Raw genomic sequence first — 25,095 nt, forward strand, 5'->3', positions numbered from 1 at the left:
ACGTTCTTTGAGTTTTAAAGATCCAGCTTTCTCTAGGTTTTTGAAATATATCAGTGAAAGTAATTGAGCTAAAAAAATTTTCGCGAATTTTTTTTGCTTTGTTTTGAAAATTTTAAAAAAAAATTTACAAATAAGTTTTTTCAGAAGTTTTCGAAAAGTTCTGCTTTGTCGAATATTTAGCACGGAATTTTTAAGCATGAGGTTGTTTTTCTTGCAATTAGCATTGTTGATTTGTTAACGCTGCGTAATTTTCAGTTGTTTTTTTCCGAAGCAGTTGTCTTCCTTGGCATCGTTCAGTTGTCTTATTTGGCGTTTTATTTCTGTTTAAAAAGATTTATATTCCAGACAAATTGATAAAGTTATGAACATATTGCTAGTTTCATTTTTTTCGATATTATTGCGTTATCTCACCTCAGGAAAAACATTTTTAACGTAGCGTTTTTGTCTCAGTTTGCTAATTTGCTGTCTCAATTCGCTAATTCGCTAATTTGCTGTGCTATGTTAGCATTGTATGCCAAGTTTTCTGCTATATGGTTGTCGACTAAATTTTGTCGGTTCTGTTCACGAATTGAGTCTTGCTTTCACTGCACATAAAACACTCCTGCACACTAAAAATTCAGTATTTTTTGGTTAAATTTCAGCTTAGTTGTCGGTTGTAATTTTTTGTAAGCTTTTCTACCTAATTTTGTATTTCTTACAAAGTTCCGGCTTTTTTTATAAATCAATCAAACTCTGGCTCCATTTTTTCGAATGCTCAATATAAATTTGACAGAGTTTTCCTTGAAAAACCAAAGGATTTTAATCATGATAAAAAAAATTTTCAGTTTGCAAAATTTTTGTGTTTTTGTTCCGTTTTCAATTTTAATTTTTTTTTCACCCGAAATCTCGTTTGCTACGCTTTAAGCATCATGCTGTTTAAATCTCTTTTTTGTTGTATCGCAAGTAATGCGAAGCTCAACTTCGATTCTGTGTTGGAATAAGTAACTAGATTTTAAGATAATTCTACGGTCATAGTAAAATAGGCCAATTGGAAAACAATTTTTGTTAAAAAAAAATGACTAGAAAAACGAAAAAAAAAAATAAACGTTTTCAATTTTTTGCAGAAGTTTATTGTTCCCAAAACGTCGTTAAAAACTTCAAAAACTAACTTTGTTCGAGTAAAACTATTTTTTTACGGCCTAAAAATAAGCATAAATAAGCATAAATAAGCTCTTGTAAGCCTGCGCGCTCACCTTAAAAGATCAAAATTCGACCGAAAATCAACGCCTTCAAACCGGTTATTCTCGACAATGAGTCCCGGTGTTTTCCGTTCGAATCACAACTTAAAAGGCTTTAATATGATATATCACTGGACCTTTTCGGATGATTAATTGTGGCACCTGATTTTTGAAATGGTCGGAACAATTATTGCAAGGCTTAGAGTTATGAAGATTGGGAGAAACTCTCATTTTTAAAACTAACTTCGACGCGAATTTTTTTCTAATGCTGTTCAGATTTTGTAGCTCGCTGTTAAAAGTTTTTCGCTGTTTGAATGAAATTTCGTTTGCGATGAGATTATCCATCCGTGTTTCTTTTATACAAATAACTGTTATTGTTATCCAAGCCCTTCAAAGTGTTTTACCATCGCACTCAAATGAAACTTACTTGGCAATTATTCCTTTAACAAAACATTCATCAGTATTAAGACTAACCAGATAATTATCTTTTTTTGACCATTACCTAGTGACCATTTTTTGCTTGTAGCTAAGACCAAACACACAAACTGAACAAGTCCATTCGACGAATATCATTTCAAGTTTTCATCTTCAAAAATCAGTCATGGGGATGGGTCATGCTAAGCGGGCGGATTTCCCTATTTTTGGTTTTATCAGTAACGAGAGGATTCTTATTCGGGTCATTAAAATCGCAGTGTATTTTTCTTCTCGAACGCTTCATACTCAAAAACCTTAAATGGAAACGATACTTCTGTATCATTTTTTGCTTTCTTTTCGTTTCTGCAATCATATTCAAATTTTTGTTCAATTCAGGTGTTGAAAGGTGTGCCATGAGTTTCTTTACTTCCATGTAAAATAAGTTCTTAGCTCCTACATTAGAGTTTCCTAATTTGCTGAACTTGAAATAAAAAATTGGGAATGAAATGAATTTACAAAAATGAAAAATAATTATTTAAAATTGGAAAAATATTAACTTTCATTGTTATCAAGGTATTATAAAACTATTTATCGTTGGCTTTTCAATTTATTTACTTCTCTTTTTGGCATTTTAGCTTAAAAATTGTGATCTTCAAGCTGTGCTGCTTTCGTCGTTACTGTGTTGCTGGGAATCTTCGGATGAATTTTCACTGAACGTCATCGGAGTTGTCGCGTTTGAGTAACTCCCTCCAGGACCGCCTACTAAGAACGGGCCAAGGGGCGGCGGGTGGCCAGTGACTGCTGCCAATCTGTTTAAGTGGTGCTGCATGTTTGGAATATTTGGCTGGACAGAGTATAAGTGTTGGTAGTTCCCGCTGCTACCTTGGCTGCTGCCGCCGGTGGATCCCTGTCTCGAACTCTCGCTCCTCGGACTGTAAGGTGGTGGATTGTGTTCTGAGTGCACATGTCCGGGAATGAAGCTGGGTTTGCAAAACCGGTGAGCTCCGAGCGGTGGAAAAGAACGACCGGGTGCAAATTTGACCTCCTGATTAAATGGTAGCAAGCTGGTACGAACCGGAAGATCTTGGTATACATTGCTCCTCGACTGTCTTCCCAGAGGGGGACGTGGATTGAATGCCCCTGCTCCGAAGGGGGGCAAAGCACCTCCGCGACCTAATGGCGGATACTGATGAGTGTGTAGAATAACTGTGGCGGCCGGCTGGTTATCGTGGTTGGTGAAAATTGCCCGATGCGGGGAGGGTGGTGCTGCAATCATATGCTTCTTGATGAGAAGCAAAATCGCAATCATGAGTATTATCACTACGACCGCGATTATGACCAGAACTATCATGACTAACTTCAGCTCGAATGCAAACGGACTGCTATCGTGACTGTCGGAATTTAAAGTTTTAGGAGCTGGAGTTTCGGTCGCATATGTTGAATGAATTTGAGGTCGCATTATCGTTTTTTCGATGCAGTTGCTGGGGTACATTTTTCGGTCGGGGCATGCGCATGTTATTAGCTGAGGATTACTTAGACAAATATAATCACATTCACGAGGGTTAGCTAAAACATTACAGCCACTCAATCGTCCCTCGATGCTTCTTGGAGGCTTCATTGGCTGCCCAATTTCCGAGACCACTTTAACGGACTTCGGTTTGTATTCGCTTTGAGTCGTGAAGTATCCCTTGTGCAAATCTTCACATTTAGTGGTTGGTTGTCCATACTGCTCGTAGGAAGCCTCGCATTTGGTTAGGTTAAACATTTGCAAGTTCATGTTTCCTTTCGAAAAACTTCGTGTGTAGAAGAAACTTCCGTTGAAAAATGTCATCGCTTCCAAACGTACAGCTGGTGAATGTCTCTCCAGAATCGTTCGTCTTTGAGTTCCATCCAAAGAGACGCTTTCAATTTTATGTTTGCTTGAATCGATCCAATAAAGCCTATCAAATCTGAAGTCGATGGCAAGAGAATTCGGCCAAGTTATATAGTTCGCCACGATTGTCTGGTACTCGGATCCGTCCATGTTTATTTTACCAATCAGGGCTTGAGGCTGACCGTAGTCTGAAAAAAATACCAAGTCCCGGAAGGGGTGCACTGCAAGAGCTCTTGGTTTCTTCAGCCGATTTTCACTCGCCTTCATAAGTGTTTTAGCATCTGACATATCACCACCGATTCTAATAACACTTAAGCCTTGTTTGCTGAGCCAGAATAAATTTTCTGTTGTCCAATCTATCGCAATTTGCTGTAGATCTTCAATCACAGGCAAGACTTGTTGGATATCATTGCCATTGAAATCCATGGAAAACACACCGCTATTCTTAGTTCCTATGAAGATTCTCTTCTGTCGATACAAAAAATCCACGCTGTACGGTTCCACAATTTCTGGGAATGTGAAGTCTAAATCTTTGATTTGTGAGCCAGGGTAGAAAATTCGGTCAGAAGGTAGCAATACAAAATCTCCAGGCTGTTTTTCGCATAAGTTTCCGGGCGGAAGTTGCTTCACGCCGTCCGGGCACTCGCATGAAAACTTATTTGGGGTTTCGTCAGAATATGTTGTTTGAAGACACATGAATTCGCAATGACCATTTAGAGACATCCGGTCGCAGAAGTTGGTAATCTGTTCACGTGGTTCGTCAAATGTGTACGCATGTAAGTGATTCACGCTGAAAAGCTGATGGGAAATCAGTTCTTTCAGCAAAAATGAATTGCTACGTGTTCCCGAGTTGTAAGAGGGATATTTATCATTGCTTGATGTCTGATACGTGTGAACACTTGTATGCGACAGAGAAGGGCGAGATCCAAAGTACAGAACTCCTTTGAGGTAGGAAATCCCAAAAACATCGGATTTGTCCAAAACATCCTCGAACTTGTGCACGCCGTTCGGGTACTGCAAAGATGCCCTCTCAATTTTCCCTTTGAAGCTGTAGTAGATCTCGTTATTTTCAGCATCTATTGCTGGATACTCTAAATCTTGGGTCGATTTAATTTGTGCCGTAATTTGTTTCCGGGATCCGTCTCGGCCGTTCAAATCGATTCGTTCTACCGTTCGATAATTGCCGAACTCTTGCGTCCAGAATAAATATCCGTCATTGTGATCGATCATCAAACCAAACACGGCATCTTCGCCAACTTGCGATGAAACAATTGTTTTTGTCCGCAGTTTTTCCTCTCCCTCGAATAAATCGAGTTCTGAAACTTTGATGCATTTGCAGAATCGTTCGGCGTAGTATAACTTTCTGCCAATTTTATCGAGAGCGAATGAGGTAACATCTTCGCCTTCAGCGTAAACTTGACTCAACTTCCCCGTGAGTAAATGAACTCTCCTTATGGGTTCCGGTGGTTTTTGATAATCCGACGCCAAATAGTACAAATGCTTCTGGCTGGGGTCAAAATCAAACTCGCCGATTCTACTTTTGCGTCCGGGTAAACTCACCTCTCCAGCTAGTAATGGCCGGTCCTTGAGGTAGACGAGTTTAACCCCGCTGTCGTGAGACATCAAAAGAATATCCGAATCCTGACGCTCGTGACAACTTACACCGTCTGAGCTTAACTTGTACCCAAAGAAACAGGTACATCCAAAGTAGGGCGAAACCGACACCTTCAGACATCTTTGAGAGCACTTAGCTATCTCACATGGGTCTGATACTTGCTGCAACATTTCCTGTTTGTAGACTGCAATTCGCTCAATTTCATCGTTCAAATTCTGCGCGAAGGAAACTGCGTCAGATTCTTCTCCATTGTGTTTGGTGTAACTTTTCACGTGTGAATGGGCAATTACAACATTTTGCTCGAAAATTGTGAAGCACCAGTTTTTGTTCTCGTTGATATAGTTTCCCAAAGGTACTTCAAAATTTTGCGTCTCGCCAGCGCTTCCAACGTACAACCATTTTTTGCCGTCGGCTCTTCTGCAGCTGAAATAAATCTGCGATAAAACTGCTTCAAACTTGATTTCGTCAGGCCAACAGTTAACTGCAGTTATAATTACTTTTACGTCCGACCCGTCCATGTTAGCTTGCCAAATCGATCGACTATTTTCCTCGCTCCAGAATATCAATCCGCTTAGTAGATCCAGTGCTATATGTCGAGGCGATTTTTCTCGCGATAATAAAACATTGCTGTGTATTGGCTCAGAAAGAAACGCAACTTCAATAGTTTTTCGCACCAAATCTGACCAAAAAATAACATTCCGAGTGCTGTCAACGCCTAATGAAAACGGTCTGTCTAAGTCGGCTACGATTGTTGTAGGTAGCAATCTGAAGTTTGATGACTTTTGATTCTTAATGTCAAATACGGGCACCCTTTGAATACTGGAGCCCCCCTTTGAACTGTGTGAACTGAATCGATCGTCAATCCAATACAAGAAATCTTCGTCGAAGTAAAGTTCTTTGGCACTGACTTGATCCGCAATTACAACTCGATTCTCGCCGTTTAGATCTCGTTTTTCAATTTGTTCGTTTTGTTTTGTTGCTATGACGACAAAAGACTCGATTATTCGTTTGCATACGTTATTTCTGGAGTCCTTCAAGGTGTGATCTGGACACATACAAGTTGACCTTATTTGACCTCGGGGCAGGCAGATTCCGATGTCAAATTTACAAATAGGGTCGTCGTCACAGCCAAACGGATTCGTAGACTCCCCGTATTGATTACGATTTGATTCTTCATTTTCAATAGCCGGCAAATTACTCGAAGTTGTCATTTGAACTGGAGCAAAACCACTAGGTAATTTTTGGATAATTTTAGCGCCCATTGAGGAATAATGTTGTGGGTCAAATTTGGAGTCTGCATTAAAATTACTCAGCGGACCAAACGAATAAAAAGCTATTCGTGCTTCGTCCGAATATATGATTTGATTGGCTAATACCTCAAACGTCAAAATTCTCTGATTAACTCTATCGTTCATCTGTTTCAAAATGTCTGCCGATCGTGGCTTTCGGGAACCAGTTTGATCATTACCGATCGGAATTCTCTTCAGCTCCAGTCCTTTTTTATCCATAAAATACAGAAAGTCTCTTTTGATGTCAACTTTCAAGTTCTCCGGCTGAGACTCAGTTCCAAAGTACAGAACGTCACCTGATCCTAATTTGGAGCCGTCTTGATTGTATGCTTCGATAACTCCGGAGCCATTCTGGAATTTACTCGCGAGGTACAAACGACCTTTATAAGGATCCAAAACGAGTGATGTAAAACACCGCCAATCTTCAGGCGTATGATTGTCATACCTGCCCTGAAATATTGTCGATCTGTTGAAATTGGAATACTCTATAGCTTTACTCGACTCCTGATTTGTACTTGGAAGTTTAAGATTTGCTACTTTCAATTTTGAAGAAAACTGTTGATTTTTTTCGTCTTCGATCCAGTAAAGTAACTCGTGTACTGAGTCATAATTGAGAGATGTGACCAAATATGAATCCACCCAATTTTCAACTAAAGTATACCCAGGAATCTTGTTGCTGTTCATCTGGCTAACGTCCAGCGCCATCAAATTCGTCATGTGGTTGAAAACTATCACGAAATTATCTTTGGCCGAAATGGTAACTGGACTATTTCTAGCTGAGTTGCTCTGCATGACAGTTTTGCCGTCCAGAATTGAATTTCCATATGAATCCAAGCTCAGTTCGAGAATGTCTCCAGTTTCGAGTATAGCGTATAGTTTTTCCCCTTCACCTTTCGGATCAGGCTGCATAATTGGCGGAATGCACGAAAAGGAATCTTCGGCTAAGGTGTAACCTTTGTCGCAGTAACACTCAACTCCTAGTTGACCGCTCTTTCGGCAATTGTGATGACAACTCGTTGGCAAACACTCAGCATTCGAGAAAATGTCGCAGTTTGATTCGTCCGATCCGTCCTGACATTGTTTGACTCCGTCACAAAGCAGTTTGTCATCAATATAGTAAATAGCAGTTCGATTTGACTTCTTTCCACATTCGAAAATGCCTTCGGGTTTCTTCGCTGATTTCGTCTGCTGGCAAAAGTCGGGCTCGTCTAAGCCCGAGAAACAGTCTTTGGTGTCGTCGCATATGTTGAAATGGTGAATGCATTCGGTTTTCTCCGAACCGCAATCACTCTCGGAGCTGTCGCAGCCCTCATCGCAGAACGACGGGAACTCGTCTTCTTCGAGAGGACAGTCGGGCTTACCGTCGCACACAAACAAAGGGTGAAAACATAATAAAGTGTCTTCAGGAGTGAAACATGTGAAAAGCCCAGGCGCACAGTTCGAGTCTCTGACGCAAATGTTGTCATTGTCTTTGCTTTTATTGTACCCATACCCGCAGCCGCAAAGATCCGGGTGTTCATCTTGACTGTCTACACAGTTCTGTTCGTTGTCGCACCACCAGAAAGATTGGAGGCAGTTACCGCTTCCTTTGCTGACTTGCTCGCAGTACATAGAATCCTCAGGGCAATCGTGCTTGGCAGCAGCCGAGGGCAGCAAATTCTTAGGTCTGTAGGCGCATGAAGATTCAAGCTCGTCTGATATGTCTCGATTACCGCAGTCCAAGAAGCTGTTGTCACAAACTTTACTAGCATCGATGCACTTGCATGATTTATGGCATTGGAATTGGTTCGGCAGACACCCTAGCACTCCCTTGCAGTTTTTGGGAGCCGGAGGTCTGCTCATTGATGAGGATTGTGATGATTGCCAAAAATTAGCGGATGATAATGATGATGCTTTCAGAGCACTTGTTAGCGGTAAATTTAATAGAAACGAGGCTAATAAAGTAAGTGAGATTACCAAATTCGAAATTGCGCTAATATTAAAAAAGTTCTTCCTGATCTTTTTCCGACGTCTTGTTCTGCTCCAGATGGTAAAATTATGGAACATTTTGTTGTGTTTCGAGAAGATGTTGAATGGTAAAGAAGTAATTGATGGTGATTTTATATTGTTTTTTGAGGCATGTAAAAAATAATGATTCCTTATTTTGCCGAAATGCATCCTTTGGTCACTTTTTTGATTCTCAAGATTAAGAGATCTCGAGGCTTTAACGAACGAAGGCAACAACGATTCCTTGTCGATTTCCATTGGAGCGCTGTGGACAGTTTTCATTCGATTAACCTCGAACGAAGGATGCGTTTGTCATAACAGAAGTAGGAACAGAAATGGTTGTTTGATGTCTGGTTGCTAATTTTTGACGCCTCGGACCATCAAATGCCTCACAATTTAGTTTAAGAAAGAGTACCCTCTTTACGTTTGCTCGTTTTCTAAAACAAAATAACTGCTGAGATTCGAAGTTTGCTTCAAATTTTTAGATGTGCTACAAAGACACAATTTGTGCTGCTGATGTTACGATTTTGTTAGCTGCGAAAACTTATACTTTATGAATTTTTACAGCGTTTGTGAAAATGTTCGATCAGCCATTGTAACTTATATTCGTTTTGCACGTTTTTTGGTCAGAAGAGAGCTCAAAAGCTGTCCAAAGACAAGAAATTAAAATGAAGATTTTTTTTCAAAATATAAAAAATTGTCAATAACTGAAGTTTGTTTCTTACAATATCTGCAACGTGTTTTTTATTTTGTTACGTATGAACGCTAAATCATTTCTTCACGAGCAAGCTAATATTGTAAAATTCTGCACGTCATGTAATCAAATAAAAAATATAAACAATACCGACAAAAACACGGCATCTTAACTCTTAAGAAACAATTTTTTCTAAATGCGCACTTCTTTTGTTTGCCTGTGACCAATAAGAAAGCAAAAAATATAAATAAACTTTCGAAACTATATACATTTCGCAATACTCGAACTACATCAATACTATTGAAAAATTAAAAGTATTCAAAAATACACGTATGAAAAATAAAATCTAAGGAGTATCAGGATCAACTTCCATCATCAACGTTGCTCCTAAAACAACAAATCAGTGCGATTGAAAATTCTTCGAATCATTTGGAATCTTGCTTCAAAGGGAAGAAATTAATTGAAAGTTTTGCATATGTTAATATTTCACATTGGAAAAAAATGAATGCATGATCGGAAGGTTCTGTGATACGAATCACTAAAATCCTAACAAATATTATTTTTCTAGAACTTACCGCAATAATTTGATGCATAATTGTTTGGATGTATTTCCGTTTTCCGAATTACTGGATAATCAATGGTTTGTTAATTTGAGTCCAAATAAGCGAAAACCGAAAAGAGCAGTGACTTTATTTTTAAATGTTTTATTTTTACCTCCTTATAGGTGCTTAACTCCGACATTGAGCATTTTAAAAGAATACTCAAGTCAGTAGAAGTCAGAAGTCAGAGGTCTTTAGATTTTGTGCATTCGATTTGAAATTATCGTGCTCTCAAATTTACTTCAAATGCACAATTTTTCAACAATCAATATCGAGCAATTAATTAAGAAGAAAATGTGACTAAAAACCGATGTAAAAATGGAATTTTTTCTTGTTCTTTTTTCAGATAAAAGTATAAACATCCGAAGGTAGCGAACGTATAACGATGAGAGGGATAAATACTTAAAGAGTCATAAAAAGGCTGTTAGTACTGACTTGTTCAAACAGGTCCACAGATTTTATTTGTGGTCTAGATGTATATGCAATCAGAAAAGGACAACTCCATTTCAATCTAAATATATATGTGCGATGAATTTTCAGGGAATAGCAAATGAATTAGAAAGAAAAAAGTACATAAAAAGTAAAAGCTATAAAAACGGAGCTAATGACTGTACTTGCGTCATAAAAGTTAAAGTCCAATCAATTGTCTTTGTGTTGACAAAACTTCGCCTACAATTTTTTATCCAAATATCCGTGCTTCGAAAAAATATATCAGAAGTTGATTTCTATATTTGGCCTAAAAACACTAACAACTGATTTTATTTGAGTTTAACTAGCAAAAAAATCAAAGTTTCTTAAAACAATGCTAAATGTTTGTAAATTTTAAATTTTACTTGCGACTGCATAAATGTATAGAAAAGAGTATTCAAAAGAATATCTATTTGAAGTCATTAATCAAAAGGTAAATTATCCATCATTGGAGTCCTTTTATATCTACAATATTAGTTCAAAACCTAATGAGAGAAGTAATAGTACAGCCTTAAGAGTTATTCTAGACAAAAGGAAATAGTTCATTCACTTTTCAGGTGACTACAGAGGTGAGATAATGAAAAAATACCTGCTAAAAAGTGCGGTACTTTTTTTGTTTCTAGGTACTTAAAAGTTAGCTCGCTCAAATGGAAATGGAAGGATGTTGTTTGTTGCTGGCTCTTAGGGAGAGCGGACGGGAATTATGGAAAATGTGAGGGGTGTCTATATTGTTTGCGTATCATACTTACCACTGCTATTGCAAAACTCGAAGTAGACCCGTGGATCGATGTTATAACTTTCAAAAGCATCCATTGATTAGTCGAGGTATCTTTAAATTAACGAGGAGTTTATCTGATTTTTTGTTAAACCCGGCATAATGATCCAATAACTTGGTTAAAAATTTTGACGAAATTGAAATCAAGAACACCAAAATTGTATCTGCGAGATATAATTGTTTAATTGTTTCGTCACATTTTACCACACTTTTAATGGTTTATTTTATACTAATCAATTAACATCTAGTTCATGAGATTATTTATTATCATCTGACGGATTAAGATGGCACCATAAACAGCACCTATGCTTTTTAATTTAAAAAGTAATTATTTGAACTAATTGATAAATTGCTGAAAAACTAAAACAATTTTGAAAATTGGTTGCTTAGGCTATCAGCACATTTCGATGTCCATAACTGTGGGATGGGTTTTTAGAGGATTTAAGACGGCTCGGTTGGATCTCGGAGACCTAATGGAGCTTAAGAGATTTTTTGATTGAATTTTTCAACCCCAAATTTTGTAGAGAAGAAATTTTTGAATTTGAACTTTGCCGCTAACTTCAGACAATGAAAAACTTTAAAAGAAATACCAACATTTTTGGCGTATTTATTATTGTGATTGCATCAAGCGCGGATTTAGGATTTTCGGGGCAATCATTGAATAGCTCTCAAGCCTAAAGGACACTTAAGATTGGAAAAATTCAAACAAGATTTTTTTGAATGCATCACCCCAAGGAAGCCCATTTTTAATAATTGGCAACTTTCATTTCATAAAGAGTTTCAAATTTTGTGTAGTTCAGAAACTGTTGTAATTTCGAGAAAAATTACGACCAGTGTCGAAAAAAATTTAACGGAAAAGAGCTGCCTCCAATAATTGTTCTCTTTAAAGTTTAAAAAAAATTATTAGTTCTACAAACTAGAAAACTGACCTGATGATTTGATTCCGAAATAAGTTTACAGATTCGAAAAACAAACATATAAAAATAAGAGCGAGATGAACTGAAAAAAGCTATGATGAGCGAATAATGCGTAGGAAGCAAGTATGACGAATTACCCGATGCTGGGACAGTGATTTATGAGTTATGACCAAAGTTATGTTAAATGACCAGATAAAGAATTTGATTACACGTTTTTTTGAATATTTTCACAGTTTCTTATTATATTAATCAGCAAAGAGCAGCACTTGGTCAGTCAGATTATAAAAAACAATTCGTGCTCATTTGTAAATTTCTGCTTTGTACACTTTAAAACGAGTGATCTACCACAAAACAAGTCAACTCTGAATAATTTTCCGCCGCTTGAAGTCTTATCAACTGCTGTTTTTAGTGGTTTAGAGCAGTTCCGTTGATTTGTGTCACTCGTGATATGACAATTCAACTACGCCAGAAAGTGCGCAGTGATTGTGGGCTATCCGCTGCGAAGTGCCGATTTACCTAAATCAATTTAATATTTTTGTAAATTCTGTAATTCTGAAATTATAAAATGAGTAAGATAAGTTAAATTGATTTTTGAAAGAACCATTGCTGCGACTCATTGCGACTCATTGACGTTGCAATCATTGCGACTCAAATTGGGTAATTTTATTTTATGATAAGTTTTATTTGAATATCAGAGTTAATCTCCGGATCTCCCAATTTCCAAAATTGGACGTCTTTTTTTTCTTAGCTGACCGCTACTTAAGCCTTTTTTTAAGACGTCTTGACAAATTTTGGATCAGCAAATAATCTTAATAAAAATTAAATGATGTGTATATCTTTAGTAACTCAGCATCATTAAGTTTACTTTGATGTTTTGCTTATAATAACAAAAAGGCGGTAGTTCAAAAACTTAAGTCATGATTTTATTGTTCTTCTTTTTCATAATTAAATAAAGCAAGACTGCTCGTATCAGAACGAAGGTATGAATGTTCCGTCTGTCTTTTATGGTGTGCGAGTTAAATTTTGCAGAAAAAAAATAGAACTTTCAAAAACTTACAAAAAAAAATTGTTTTTTAAACCTTCTTCACCACATCTAAAGTGGAGAACGAAACAAAAATTAACACATCATTTAGCTCAATTATAGTGCCTAAACTAAATTAAGATAATTCAAGAGCTTGATGAAATTGTATGTGCCACTCTTTGATCAAAAATGTTTGAAATTTCGCGACTTACAAACTATTCAAAATTGACCCAACATTTTCAATACAACAAAAAATATTACCTGAATTAAAAAATTTGAAAAACTTGAAAAATTACCTGAAAAGACGTTTATGAACATACATCTACAAAAATTACGTTTGTCTCAAGTAAGTTTCAAAAACGGTGTTAATCAAGCATGGGAAATCATTTACTAAGGGGCAATCAAGCAGACAAAACTTTGGTCGACCCCGTTAAGCCAAAAACAAAAATATTGTCACGTATAAGTTTGAGCTACGAATTTTTGTATTACACGAAAACCATCCTACGTGAAATATAACAAACATTAAAACTACTCTGTATTCCAAACTAGGCCAAAACATTTGACGAAAACCACAAATCCGCAATAAACCTAACAATTTTTTCAGAAAATTTGGTTGAAGAAATTGTTTATTATCTACAAAGAAGCTCAGTAGTTTTATGTAAGTTGTAATGAAATTGAACATGTCAGCCTGCAACTAAATGTTCAATAAATGAGCATATCAGACGATCGGAAACAGCCGATGTTCAAATTTTTCATTTGGTTCTTCATGTTATTTTGTAACGCATGATTTTCTTTAAACATGATTAAATTAACAATTTCATGTAATTTTTCCGACTTTCGAAACAAAAAATACTGAATATTTGTGCTCGGGATGGGTTTTTTTTTCTGTCGAAATTCGACTTTTCAGCTAACCATTTTTGACGAGATTTATTTGTAATATTCAAAAGGTATTGTTGTCTTGAGCTTAAATTTGAAAAAAATATCTTTCACCTGTGATTATTTTTTCTACACTTATGGGGGTTTGAAGATTGCCGTTTTGGCCAATTTGGGACAATTAACGCGCGATATAATTTGTGCTATTAACGCGTGAGAAATCCGTCTCAGAAATCGTTCCAAATTAGTTGAAGGAAGCTTATTTTCCATAATTGATTTGTTACTAGGAGCAAAATCTATCACTTTGTACTTTATATGGCGCGTGGGGAGATGATTTTCACAAAAAATCTCAAACTTTAGAAAATTTCATTTTAATTTATTATATTTAAATTTTTTAGGTTATTACTATGCTCCATAGACCTTGAAAGGCAGTCGGAACATTCAGTGCTTCGCCCTGATATGAGCAGTCTTGCTTTGTTTGCATTTTAGATTATTTTAAGACCATTTATCCGCAAAGGAAAAGGCCAACATAGAAACTTCACATATCCACGGAGAACCGATATCGTGCACCGGTTAAGATCGCATGCAGTCTTTTCCTAATTTTTCTGGCAATGATTTCTTATCCTCAAGCAACGGGCACGGATCATGTTGGGCGTCAAACATCCGGCCTTTCGATTGATAGGCTGAAACGTAAGGTCTTCACCACCGTTGTTAGAACTTACGTCTCAGCCTCTCGACTGAAACGCTGGATGTTCGAAGCCCAACATGATCCGGGCCGTTGCTTGAGGATGAGAAAAGCTTGCTCAGCCCAGAATAATTAGGAAAAAAAACAGTTTTCATCAAATAGTCGTGTTTCTAGGAGTACACTTCCGACTCAAATTTGATATACATAAAATTAAATTTTAGGGTTGGTCGGCCGAATTGAATGTCGTTAAATAGTACCAAAAGGGGACCTTCGGATGGCGAAGGGGTCAAATCCCTCCTCTAAATCCGCCCCTAGCCAGCAGTCAGGTGCGGTTGCATATAAACGAATTTATAATGCTCATACTGCATACGTTATCTATTTTGGCTTTCCTGAGTAGAGTAATTTTTAATTAGTTTTTAGACAGAAAAGTTCCGGCATAGAACATTTTTGAGAAATGTTGATTTTACGTAAATTTTTTAAAAGTTTTTCTCAGTTCTTTGACATATTCTGCTGGCTTAATACGTTTAAAACTGTTTTATTTTTACAAAAGTATCTGTCTGGATGGAGAAGTTGGCTTGCCACTAACCATCTGCAAAATTTTTGCTGGACTTGCAACACTTCAGTCAATGAGGAAACATTCAAAAAGACACTTACCTTGAAAGATGAGCATCTCGAAAACACGAAAATTTATAAGGTCTAGAGATTTAAAACTAATGTAACGCTTTAATTAACCCAAACTGGGGTCTTCTCATAGACTTTGTTTAAAACTGGCTCTCATATCGAAAAATAATCAACCTTGGCCATAATCTCTTGGTTCGTAATGAATGAATTTGGTGATTTGTTTAGATTTTACCGGAATTCTCGGCTCGAAATTCGCCATGAAGAGAAATTTTCTTTTTTTAGTGTACACTGGTTAATTTAACAGCGTTTGGGACGCCTTCAATTGTTTTTGTAACAGTCTCAAAAATTACCAATTTTGGGCGATTTATGCAAATAATATCTGCACCCAGGCGGCAAAAATAACAGCTGACGAGTAAATAATAGATTTAAATGATCCATATATCTGCAGCTTCGATTAGCCCGTGTGGCGCGTGTGGAACATAGTTGGCTTTGAGGACTGAAGAAGAATGAAAATTTTGACTTTTGGTCTTCATATCTCAAGGGAGTGAAAGTTGAGATTATAATTTCGGATCGGATCACAAAACAATAAATATTCAGCGGTGATTTAAGGTCTTATTTGTTTGTTGTTTAACAATCGACACGGCAAGCCTTTCTGCACAAAAACAGAAGTGGTAAGACCACCAGCGAAAACAATAATAGTTTCCCTTTCAAAACCAAACTGCCAATGGGTTATGACAAATAACTAGCCTTATATTAATCGAGCCCCATAACAGGGCTAAAACGTACCACCTGGCACACAAAGAGAATAATGATTGAGTAATACCTGATTATACGGCAGATAGTGCTATTGTAACTCAATGCGAGTTAGACAGCCAGGAAATACTATTAAGAGTTTCTTTATGACAAATTGGCAGAAAAAGGAAATTGCGCAACCATGCCTCTGATTAGTACTCAGACGAGATTAGTTTAAAAATAGGTTAATAGGTATTATGTCTGGAGAATGTCCAGTTAGTAGAATTGCCTGAAGGCAGAGTAAAGAGTTGCAAAGTACCGTCCGGATCAAGTTTTACGACATGCGGGGAATTTCACATTTTGAGAAAAATCTGGTATATTTTTCGTAGGAACATTCGATACAAAAAAAGCAAAATGATCCCTGCGAATGTTGAAAAAAAGTTCAGGAGTCTAGTCAACTTTCTTGCATTATCTCATTGCAAAGCCTGCTCTGTTTTACGGCTTCGCAAGCAGGCATTTAGCGTTTTTTAAACTGCAACAATTGATTTGAAGAAAAAACTCGTTCGAAAAAACTCGTTCCTCATTCTTTTCACAGTTTAGATTTTATTGAAAAAAAAAACAACTTCGGTTTTTTATTATCTTCAGGTTATTTATTGAAATTATATTTGTTGAAATTATATCACGTGGAACTTCTAGACTCAAGAAAAACGGCCTTGAGTTGCATAAAAAGAGCTTCGCTCAACAAAATAACTCAGTCTGGAATGAGGGGAAATAATAGAAACGGAGTATGCTTTGACAGGCTCGATAGAATTTTGTAGCTCTTCTGCGAATCGCAGAGAAACCACAATTATTTATTTAATTACTTTTCCATTGACCAAACTTGCACATACAAATTGAAAAAACAAAAAGCGAAATCAAAAAACATTTTTTTTTCTTATTTTGAAAATTAAGGTCAACACCACAAGCAGTCGGCTTATTCATACCCTTCTCGACTGATATGGTAGTGCAAAATGGCCTGGACTGAAGTTGTTTGACAACAGAAGTTAGCCAGGTGAAGGCGAGACCACCCGGTGCTAAAAAAGAGTTTAGCTGTATCAATAAAACTAATTGCATTTGAAGCAGAAAAGTTAGAACGAAGGTGCTTAAAGAAGCCGCAGCAAGTTTATTTTTGAAAAAAAAATAGATTTCATAAATTGGATGTGATTTTTTGTACAACTATGATATCAAAACTATAACGTTTTTTCGAAAGCAATCTTTCCCATTCAATGCATAAATCGATTTTGAACAATAAACTCGGCAATCGGCATGTTTTATGTCTGTGTCAGTTAATCTCGAATTGGCTTTTATGACTTCTTCGAAACTGCCTTTGTTTTATCACAATATCAAATAAATGTTTTCTTATCACAAATAGATTTTCTCACTCAGAAAATTATATGCCAGCTCTTTAATCGCAGTTAACACACATTCAAGTTGAGGTAACAAAATGATCTAGTTGTTTGAAGTTTCCGTCAATTTTGCAGTTGATACTTAAAGCTATAAACATTTGAAATTGTGCCAGGCTGAAAACACGATATATACAGTGGGAAAATAATGATTGGTATCAAAGACCTTAGTCAGAGTGGGAAGCAACAAATTTTCTGATCGCAATCTTAATTAATATCTATTTTTGTTCAAAGTTAGCCCAACTACAGTTCTTATTTTCACTTATGGGCATTGCACGTTTTATGAGTTAGCACTTAATTGGAGCACTCTGATTACTTAGGGCAATAAAATATATTTTACGTCATAAACAGTCGGCTGCACATTTGAACAATCAATCACAAATAAGTGCCAGAAAAGCCGATGGTGATAAGTTAAGGTGGCTGAGCACGCCCTCTCTGGCAAAGGTTTAGGTGAAATTTTTGGTTATGATGAAATAATGCAGCAATAACCTAGCCCACAATATTTCTCGGAAAAAGTGAATTTGTGAAATTTAAGACTGCCCTTCAGATCAAAAATCGTTCCTTCTCCCTACCCTATCAAAAATTGAATTTTCTGGTAACAATGAAACCTTGCAGGAATAAAGTACCCTAACAGACTTCTCGTAAAAAAACAAACCTGTAAAACTAGGATTGCCTAATCAAATTTGTATAATCGAAAATCCTTACCTCTGCGTCCCACGCAAAATTTAGACATCTAGATTTCTATCTTAAGTGTAATTTTCTGGTTACGATGGCATAAAGCAGCAATAAATTAACTCGCAAGACTTCCCGTTAAAAATTGAGCCTTGAACATTAGGGCTGTCCTTCAGATTTTTATCAAAAGCAGTTCGCTGTTCCTCGCAAAATTTGAAGCTCTAGATTTGTAAATTACATTTGTATCTTAGGCGACATTTTCTGGTTATGATGAAATAATGCAGCAATAAACTATCCTACAAGACTTATCGAATAAGATTACAGCCTGGAAATTTAGGACTGCCCCTGAAACTTTTATCGAAAACCCGTACCTCTCTGTCCCCCACAAAACTTCGAGCTCAAGATTTGCAAATAAGACTTATATCTTAGGTGACATTTTCTAGACATGATGAATTAATGCAGCAATAAATTACCCCATTACACTTGAAATTTAGGACTGAGAATTAGGACTGCCATGAGATTCTTATCAAAAAATTATTTTCTCCCGTCCCGCGCGCTATTTTGGACCGCAGTTCAATTCCACTTTCTATCTGACACGTAATAAACCCGGTACAAAAAGCCTTCAAAACCTGTTAGTCGATAATCAAAAAGTTTCTTGAAGCAATCCTTAGTCTACAAAAGCGCTTCTGATTTTCTTCAAAAACTGAACCAAATACAAATCATGAGCAATCACGAACAAAGAAAAGCAAAAAATTTTTTTTATCTTTTTGAAAAAATTTATTTTGAAAATATAGCCAACAAAAATTTCAAAAAGTGTCAGAGTGGTCTTGCGGAAATAAAAAAAACAATAATTTTGTATAAAAATTTTTTCATTTTCGAATTTCGAAAAATTAGATTACGTTAAAGCTTTCTGAAATTCAATTGTTACACTTTTTATTAAAACTAGCCCCCCTCCCCTGATAAAACTGGTTCAATAAGTAAATTTAAACCGCCCAGAAGTCTTACAATTAAACACTTATTTTGAAACTTTTTTTCACGGTTGCCACTTTGAAAACTGGAGAGCTTAATTTACTGCTTTTTTGCGAATGAACTTGATTTGCACTTAAAATGAAAATGAAAGACAAGCCAGATATAGAACACTTGTTTTAACAAAAAAACGACTGAAACAAAATTTTTTATTTCGTTCATGGGCAATTTATCTTTTATTTCACAATTCTAAGCCTTACTTTCACGTGCAATGCGCATGAACTTCATGAAAGTCTATTTAGTATACTTGTGGTTCTCACGAGGAATGCACAGAAGTGAATTTGGTTAACATTTGGGGAAAAAGACATCCAAAAAGAAAGCAACAATAAGTAGAACTTAAAAATCAATAATTGTTATGGCTGCCCTTTAAAGTATCCAAAAAGTTTTCTGATTATAAAATAATAAAATTCAAAAACATGAAACTTTGATTTGAAAAACGGTTTGTACTTGTCATTTCCCCCTCACAAGCAAGGTCAAGTACATTATCATGAAGTGCTCATTATCTAATAAGATTTTTTTCGGGCTATTTAATTTGCGCAAAGTCCATTTGGTCTGATTTTGACTCAAAATCATTTCATCGTTAAATTAATATTTGTAAATGGCAGGCAATAATCATCCATATTGGCAATTTAAAACCCACAACTTGCAAATAATCATCACAGCTAAGAATAATTTTTAGTTTTAAGATCAAGACATCAAGGCACTTGCTGTATGAAAAATGATAAATCTGCAAAAAAAACATAATAATTCAAAAACACAGTCGGCTACACATTTGAACTATCAATTGCAAATAAAAGCCAGAGAAGCCCTGATGATAAATTGAAACGAGCGCGCACTCCTTCTCTGCATATTGCTTTGGATATTTTCAGGCCACGATGAAATAATGCAGTCATAATCTAGCCATAACACTTATCAAACGAAGTGAACTTTTGAAAATTCGAACTGCTCTTCAAATTTTTATCGACAATCCCTCCCTCCGAGTCATGCGAAAATTGCCCCACTGGTAACAATGAACCATGCAGTAATAAGCTACGACACAAAACTTCTCGTAAAAAGCAGGCCTTTAAAGTTAGGTTTGCCCATCAAATTTTTATCATCGATTATCTTTAAATCTCCGTCCCACAAAAAGTTTGGGCATATAGAGTACTATGTTAAGTGACAATTTTTTTACGATGATAGAATGCAGCAATAAACTAGCCCACAAAACTCTTCGTAAGATTGAATCATTGAAAGTTAGGGCTGTCCTTCAGATATTTATCAAAAAAAAACTTACATATACATCCCCCGCGAAATTGGAGCTCTAGGTTTTTTCTTATTGGATTTCTATCGGATGCAATTTTTTTCCTGGTAATAATGATAAAAGACAGCTTTAAATTACAACACATATTTGTTTTTAAAAATTTAAAGCTTCGAAATTCAGCGTTGCCCTTCAGAATTAAGCGTTGTCCCACAAAAAGTTTGGGCATATAGAGTACTATCATAAATGACATTTTTTTTGTTACGATAATAGAATGCAGCAATAAACTAGCCCACAAAACTCTTCGTAAGATTGAATCATTGTAAATTCGGGCTGTCCTTCAGATATTTATCAAAAAAAAACTTACATATACCTCCCCCGCGAAATTTCGAGCTCTAGGCTTTTTCTTATTGGATTTCTATCGGAGACAATTGTTTTCCCTGTAATAATGATAAAAGGCAGCTTTAATTTACAACACATATTTGTTTATAAAATTTAAAGCTTCGAAATTAAGCGTTGCCCTTCAGAATTTTATAAAAAAAACTTACCTTTTGGTCCCCCGAAAACTTTGGAGCTCTGAATTTGTTTTTAAATTTCATTTCAGGTGACAATTTTTACTTACGATGAATTAATGCAGCAATGAAATACCCTACATATGTTCTCACATAAGGTTGAAACCTTGAAAATTGGAACCACCCATGACATTTTTATCACAAATCATTTCGTCCCGTCCACGCAATTTGAAGCTGGTTTTAAAACAAAATTTTATCAGAGGTGGAACAATCCCTGCTTACGAGGTCTTTTATTTTTGGAATTCGATCATTAAAATTTTGCCTGAAACACAATTTAGCTGACAACTCTGACTTGCTTTAAAACCTGAACGACAAACAAATAATGAGCAAGAAGCTCCAATCTAAATAAAAAACAATTTCATTTTTTTTCTGAATATTTTCTAAAACTTTTCCAAAAGAAGACAATAAAACTTCGAAAATTGTCAATAGTATTGAGGAAGCCAAAAAACAATAAATTGTTAAGAAAATTTTTGAATTTTGAAAATTTTTATTTTTAGAAACTTTTGAATTTCGGAACAGTACATTTGGTTAGAGCTGCTTGAATTTCACGAACTGTTTATGATTGAGGTTTTTTCACACGTAAGCCTCTCAAAAAGAAAACTACGTCAATTGATTAATGACATTTCATGTAGTTTCATTTCCTTGCTCGGAAATCTTACAATTAGGGCCGACTTTTGAAAGTGAATCAGCTAACTTTCGTTCGCACCGTACTCACTGTAGTAACTGGAGAGCTTAATATGCCTGCTTCTAGCAATTGGGCGTGAATTGAACTTCGAAAGAATTAAAATGAAAATAAAGTTTTTGTGTACTGATTTTTTTTTGAAAAAACAGCTCGAGCACGTTATTTAATTGATAGTTATTAAGGATGTTTTACGAGAAAAGTGTATAATGAAAAAATGGTGATTGTTATATGGTAATTGACATCAATATAAAACACTTTGCAAAAAAAAGTTTTTTTGTTCATAGCTAAAACCATTGATGTAGTTTGAAATCTAATTGGTCCTTCGTAGAAATACAATTATCAAAATTGTTGTTGCTTCAAGTTGTGACAGTGCTAAAACCTGCTGAATCTTAAAAAAAATCAACTTTTGTTTCGTAGCTTATGTCTTTCGCTATTGTAAATTGAATGATCAAAAAGTCAATAAAGAAACTGCACAGTACGTAAGTTCACTATATTGCATCAGTTCTCACAAATTCAATGGTTTTGTTTGACTTCAGTCATCTTGAACTTATCTCAATGAGTAAAAAGAATAAGTTTTTCTTTGTCAGCTCATGAGTAGCAATCTCTGCACATAATTTCCTCTTTAAAAAATCCAGGCCCCGTTTATCAAGCATGTTTCGGGTGTTGACGAAAAATTATTTTATGCATCTGCCTTGAAAGAGTCTATGCAAAAATTTTCTTTCAGCTTTACCCCTGTGGCTTTTTTTATCTACCTGTATACAGTGATTTTTTCAATTTTTGTTTTTCAATTTTTGAACATCACAGAGTTTGTCCGAGAAGTTGTGACAAACCAAATTTTTCACAAATTTGCATGCTGCAGTATGAAAATTCCAAGAATTATAGGTTCTTATTGCTGAGTTGTAGACTTCAACATATCAACCTCGTACAAGTCAACCTCGACCTTAATCATTTTCTCATAAAAAGGTTCTTTGATTTCTTTTTGAGTTTTTTTATCATTGAAATACTGCGTTGTATGCCTGGATCTATCAATTATCTGATATCCATAAAAGGAGTTGCCTAAAACGTTCATTGCTGTTTTTGTGCTACAACACTTGATAAATGGTTTTTATCTCGTTCTCTTCTAGCATCAGCAATTGGCTAGAAGAAACTGTTTAAGTAAATTCGCGGATAATCTTGTTCAAAACGTTAATTTTTATGCACATTTTATTTTTTGGTTATTTTTATGGGCTGGGTAATGCTGCTTCACCCTCAAGCAACGAGCACGGATCATGGTGGGCCTCGAACATCCGACCTTTCGATTGAGAGGCGGAGACGTAACCACTTACAACTTAAATCTCAAGCAGTCCGCAAACAAAGAAAAAACGAAATTGCAATCTTCCCTTTGTCTCGCGTTAATATCAGCTTTGACCGATCGAAAAGCCTCTTCTTTAGTTCAGCTTATTAATTGCGGAGGGTTTGTTTGTTTTTTGCGTTCAATCTTCAGTAGCAGATGCAGGCATTTTTGCTTTCCAAGATGGATCGTGAGCGATTGCTACCTGCGCTACAGGTATCTCACTTGGAGTTGTATTCTCTTTCAGTTTGTGGTTAACAGAAACTGACATGCACAGGCTTTCTGCAGAAAAAGAGTTTTTTTGCCTGAAAAGGCGGAAGACCCAGCAGGTTAGTACTGTCTTTATTCACAGAATCTGCTGACTGCGACTTAATCTTAGCAGCTCTGTTTTTTCGTAAAACTGAAGGTTGTAATAGACCTGCAATTTTTTAGTCAATCGAAAACTCTGCCAATTAAATTGCTGCCAAAACTATAACAAAGTAAGACTTTGAAGAGCGCAACAAAGTTTAAGAATGGTATAACCTCTAAAAATTGAGCAATACTGTTTTTTTTTTAAAATCATATTTTAAATTGTGTAACTAACCATTTTTGGCTATCAAATGAACCTACATTTTTAATAAGAAATTGAGAAGATTACACCCCTCGTAAAACTTAATGGGCTTTTCAAGAGGCTTACTTTGATATAGTATGGTGAGCAATTGAAACGAGTTTAGGCGTATTTTTCCTTGACTCAGGATGGAAAGAATAATTCTCGTTTGAGATGAAGTTTTGGGCCTGAACTTTGCAAAAAAACAATTGCACCATAATAACTCTGCACCATAATAAATTTCAAAGAAAGTTTTTTTTTCATCACTTTTTGTTTCAATTATTTTAAGTTTCATCACAATTATTTTAAGTTTCAAGTTATAATCATTTTGTCCGGATTATTTAAATTAGCACTAAACTAACACTACAAAAAGTAGGGCAAAAAGAATTACTATAAACAAAAACTGTTTGGCAAATTGGCCACAGCTTCTACCGAGAACCATTGGCATATTTCCAATGTGTTCTCTGTTCCTTTTTTAACGCTTTAATCGCGCTTTGGGGTTTTCAAATTTTTTCTCCTTTCTGTTTTTTCTCCTTTCTGTAGTCAACTTCAAACTCTGGTTTAAAGTTTGCTCAATCACTCTAGTATCAAAAGCAATTGTGAAAACGAGATTTTCGAAGATATTAAATATTATACAGGAAAAATCTTACCATTTAGTTAGATTCGGGATCTCTTTCGGTCCAGGAGTTCACTTTGCTTTCCGAAGAAGCAGCATCACAAATGAATTGGATCTGTATGCAGTCTTTTCACGTCCCTAGATAGCATGCTACGCAATTTAATTTTATTTATTTCTGCAAAAGTAATAATGATGTTTCAAATGAATCAATGGACTCATTACACTTTCTGAACCCAAAATAACGGATTCTCATCCTTTGTGTGGAAAGAAGGGTTCTATTATGATTAATGGTGGGGTTTGTTATAGGTCTATATTTCTTTCAATCAGTTATCTTTATCTTAAGAGCAGTCGGAGTAAGGCCAATTGGCACCCGGATTAAATAGCAGATATAAAAACATTTTCATGAGGTGGAATTATTCAAATAAAAGTAGAGCTAAACGAGCATTGAATCGGTTTTTTTCATCGATCCTTCATCATGATCCATTGCTCTTTTATATTGAAATGAGCGTTTCTTGTTTTCTATATGCATCATTACTGGGTAGCTAATTGAGCAAACTTCTCAGGATTGTGAAATCCATGAACGTTTCCTCTGTAATTATCTGAAAGTCAGGAAACGTTCGTTTTGTAAGGGCCTTTCAATATGATAGTACAAATTAAAAATTTTCTATTATTCAACCATAAAATTCTAAGTGCGGAACATTTTAACCACCTTGGAGCGGTATTAAGAAGCTCATGTAGACAACTGCTACTCACATGATTCAGAGTATTTTCATCCTCGTCCTTTTTTTGTTCTTGAACTGATCGCCATACGATCTTTTTTCTCCAGTAACCATCAAACAAAATAGCAATTTCAGCTCTTTTCTGCAGTTATGACTGTCTGCTTATTTAGTTTACGCTACACCTTTGCATCAAGACGAGTTTTAGATTACATCAAACCCATTATGATTAAACAGACATTTGTGTACAATTAGTGTACTCTAATAGGGTCATAGCAAACAATATATCCCGTCTTTTGACTACAAGCACACCCACCGCTCACAGGTGAAAATTAAATTTTCATCATTTCAGTTTCAATTTGTTGCTCACAGTGATGGCTATCAAAATCCGTTTCACATCAAAGGCTATGATTTGACACACTTTGACAGGTTGTCAA

At 35.9% G+C, this 25,095-nt stretch overlaps 1 protein-coding gene across 1 annotated transcript; it reads right to left on the reverse strand.

The window, feature by feature from the left end:
• Positions 1 to 2,140: 2,140 nt before the first annotated feature.
• Positions 2,141 to 7,659, reverse strand: LOC134850175 (low-density lipoprotein receptor-related protein 4-like). Its single transcript, XM_063866570.1, has one exon. The coding sequence runs from the start codon at positions 7,315 to 7,317 to the stop codon at positions 2,284 to 2,286; it is 5,034 nt and encodes a 1,677-aa protein (XP_063722640.1). The 5' UTR covers positions 7,318 to 7,659; the 3' UTR covers positions 2,141 to 2,283.
• Between the last annotated feature and the right edge of the window lie 17,436 nt (positions 7,660 to 25,095).

The sequence above is a fragment of the Symsagittifera roscoffensis genome, chromosome 1, assembly GCF_963678635.1.
Source record: "Symsagittifera roscoffensis chromosome 1, txSymRosc1.1, whole genome shotgun sequence".
Lineage (NCBI taxonomy): Eukaryota > Metazoa > Xenacoelomorpha > Acoela > Convolutidae > Symsagittifera > Symsagittifera roscoffensis.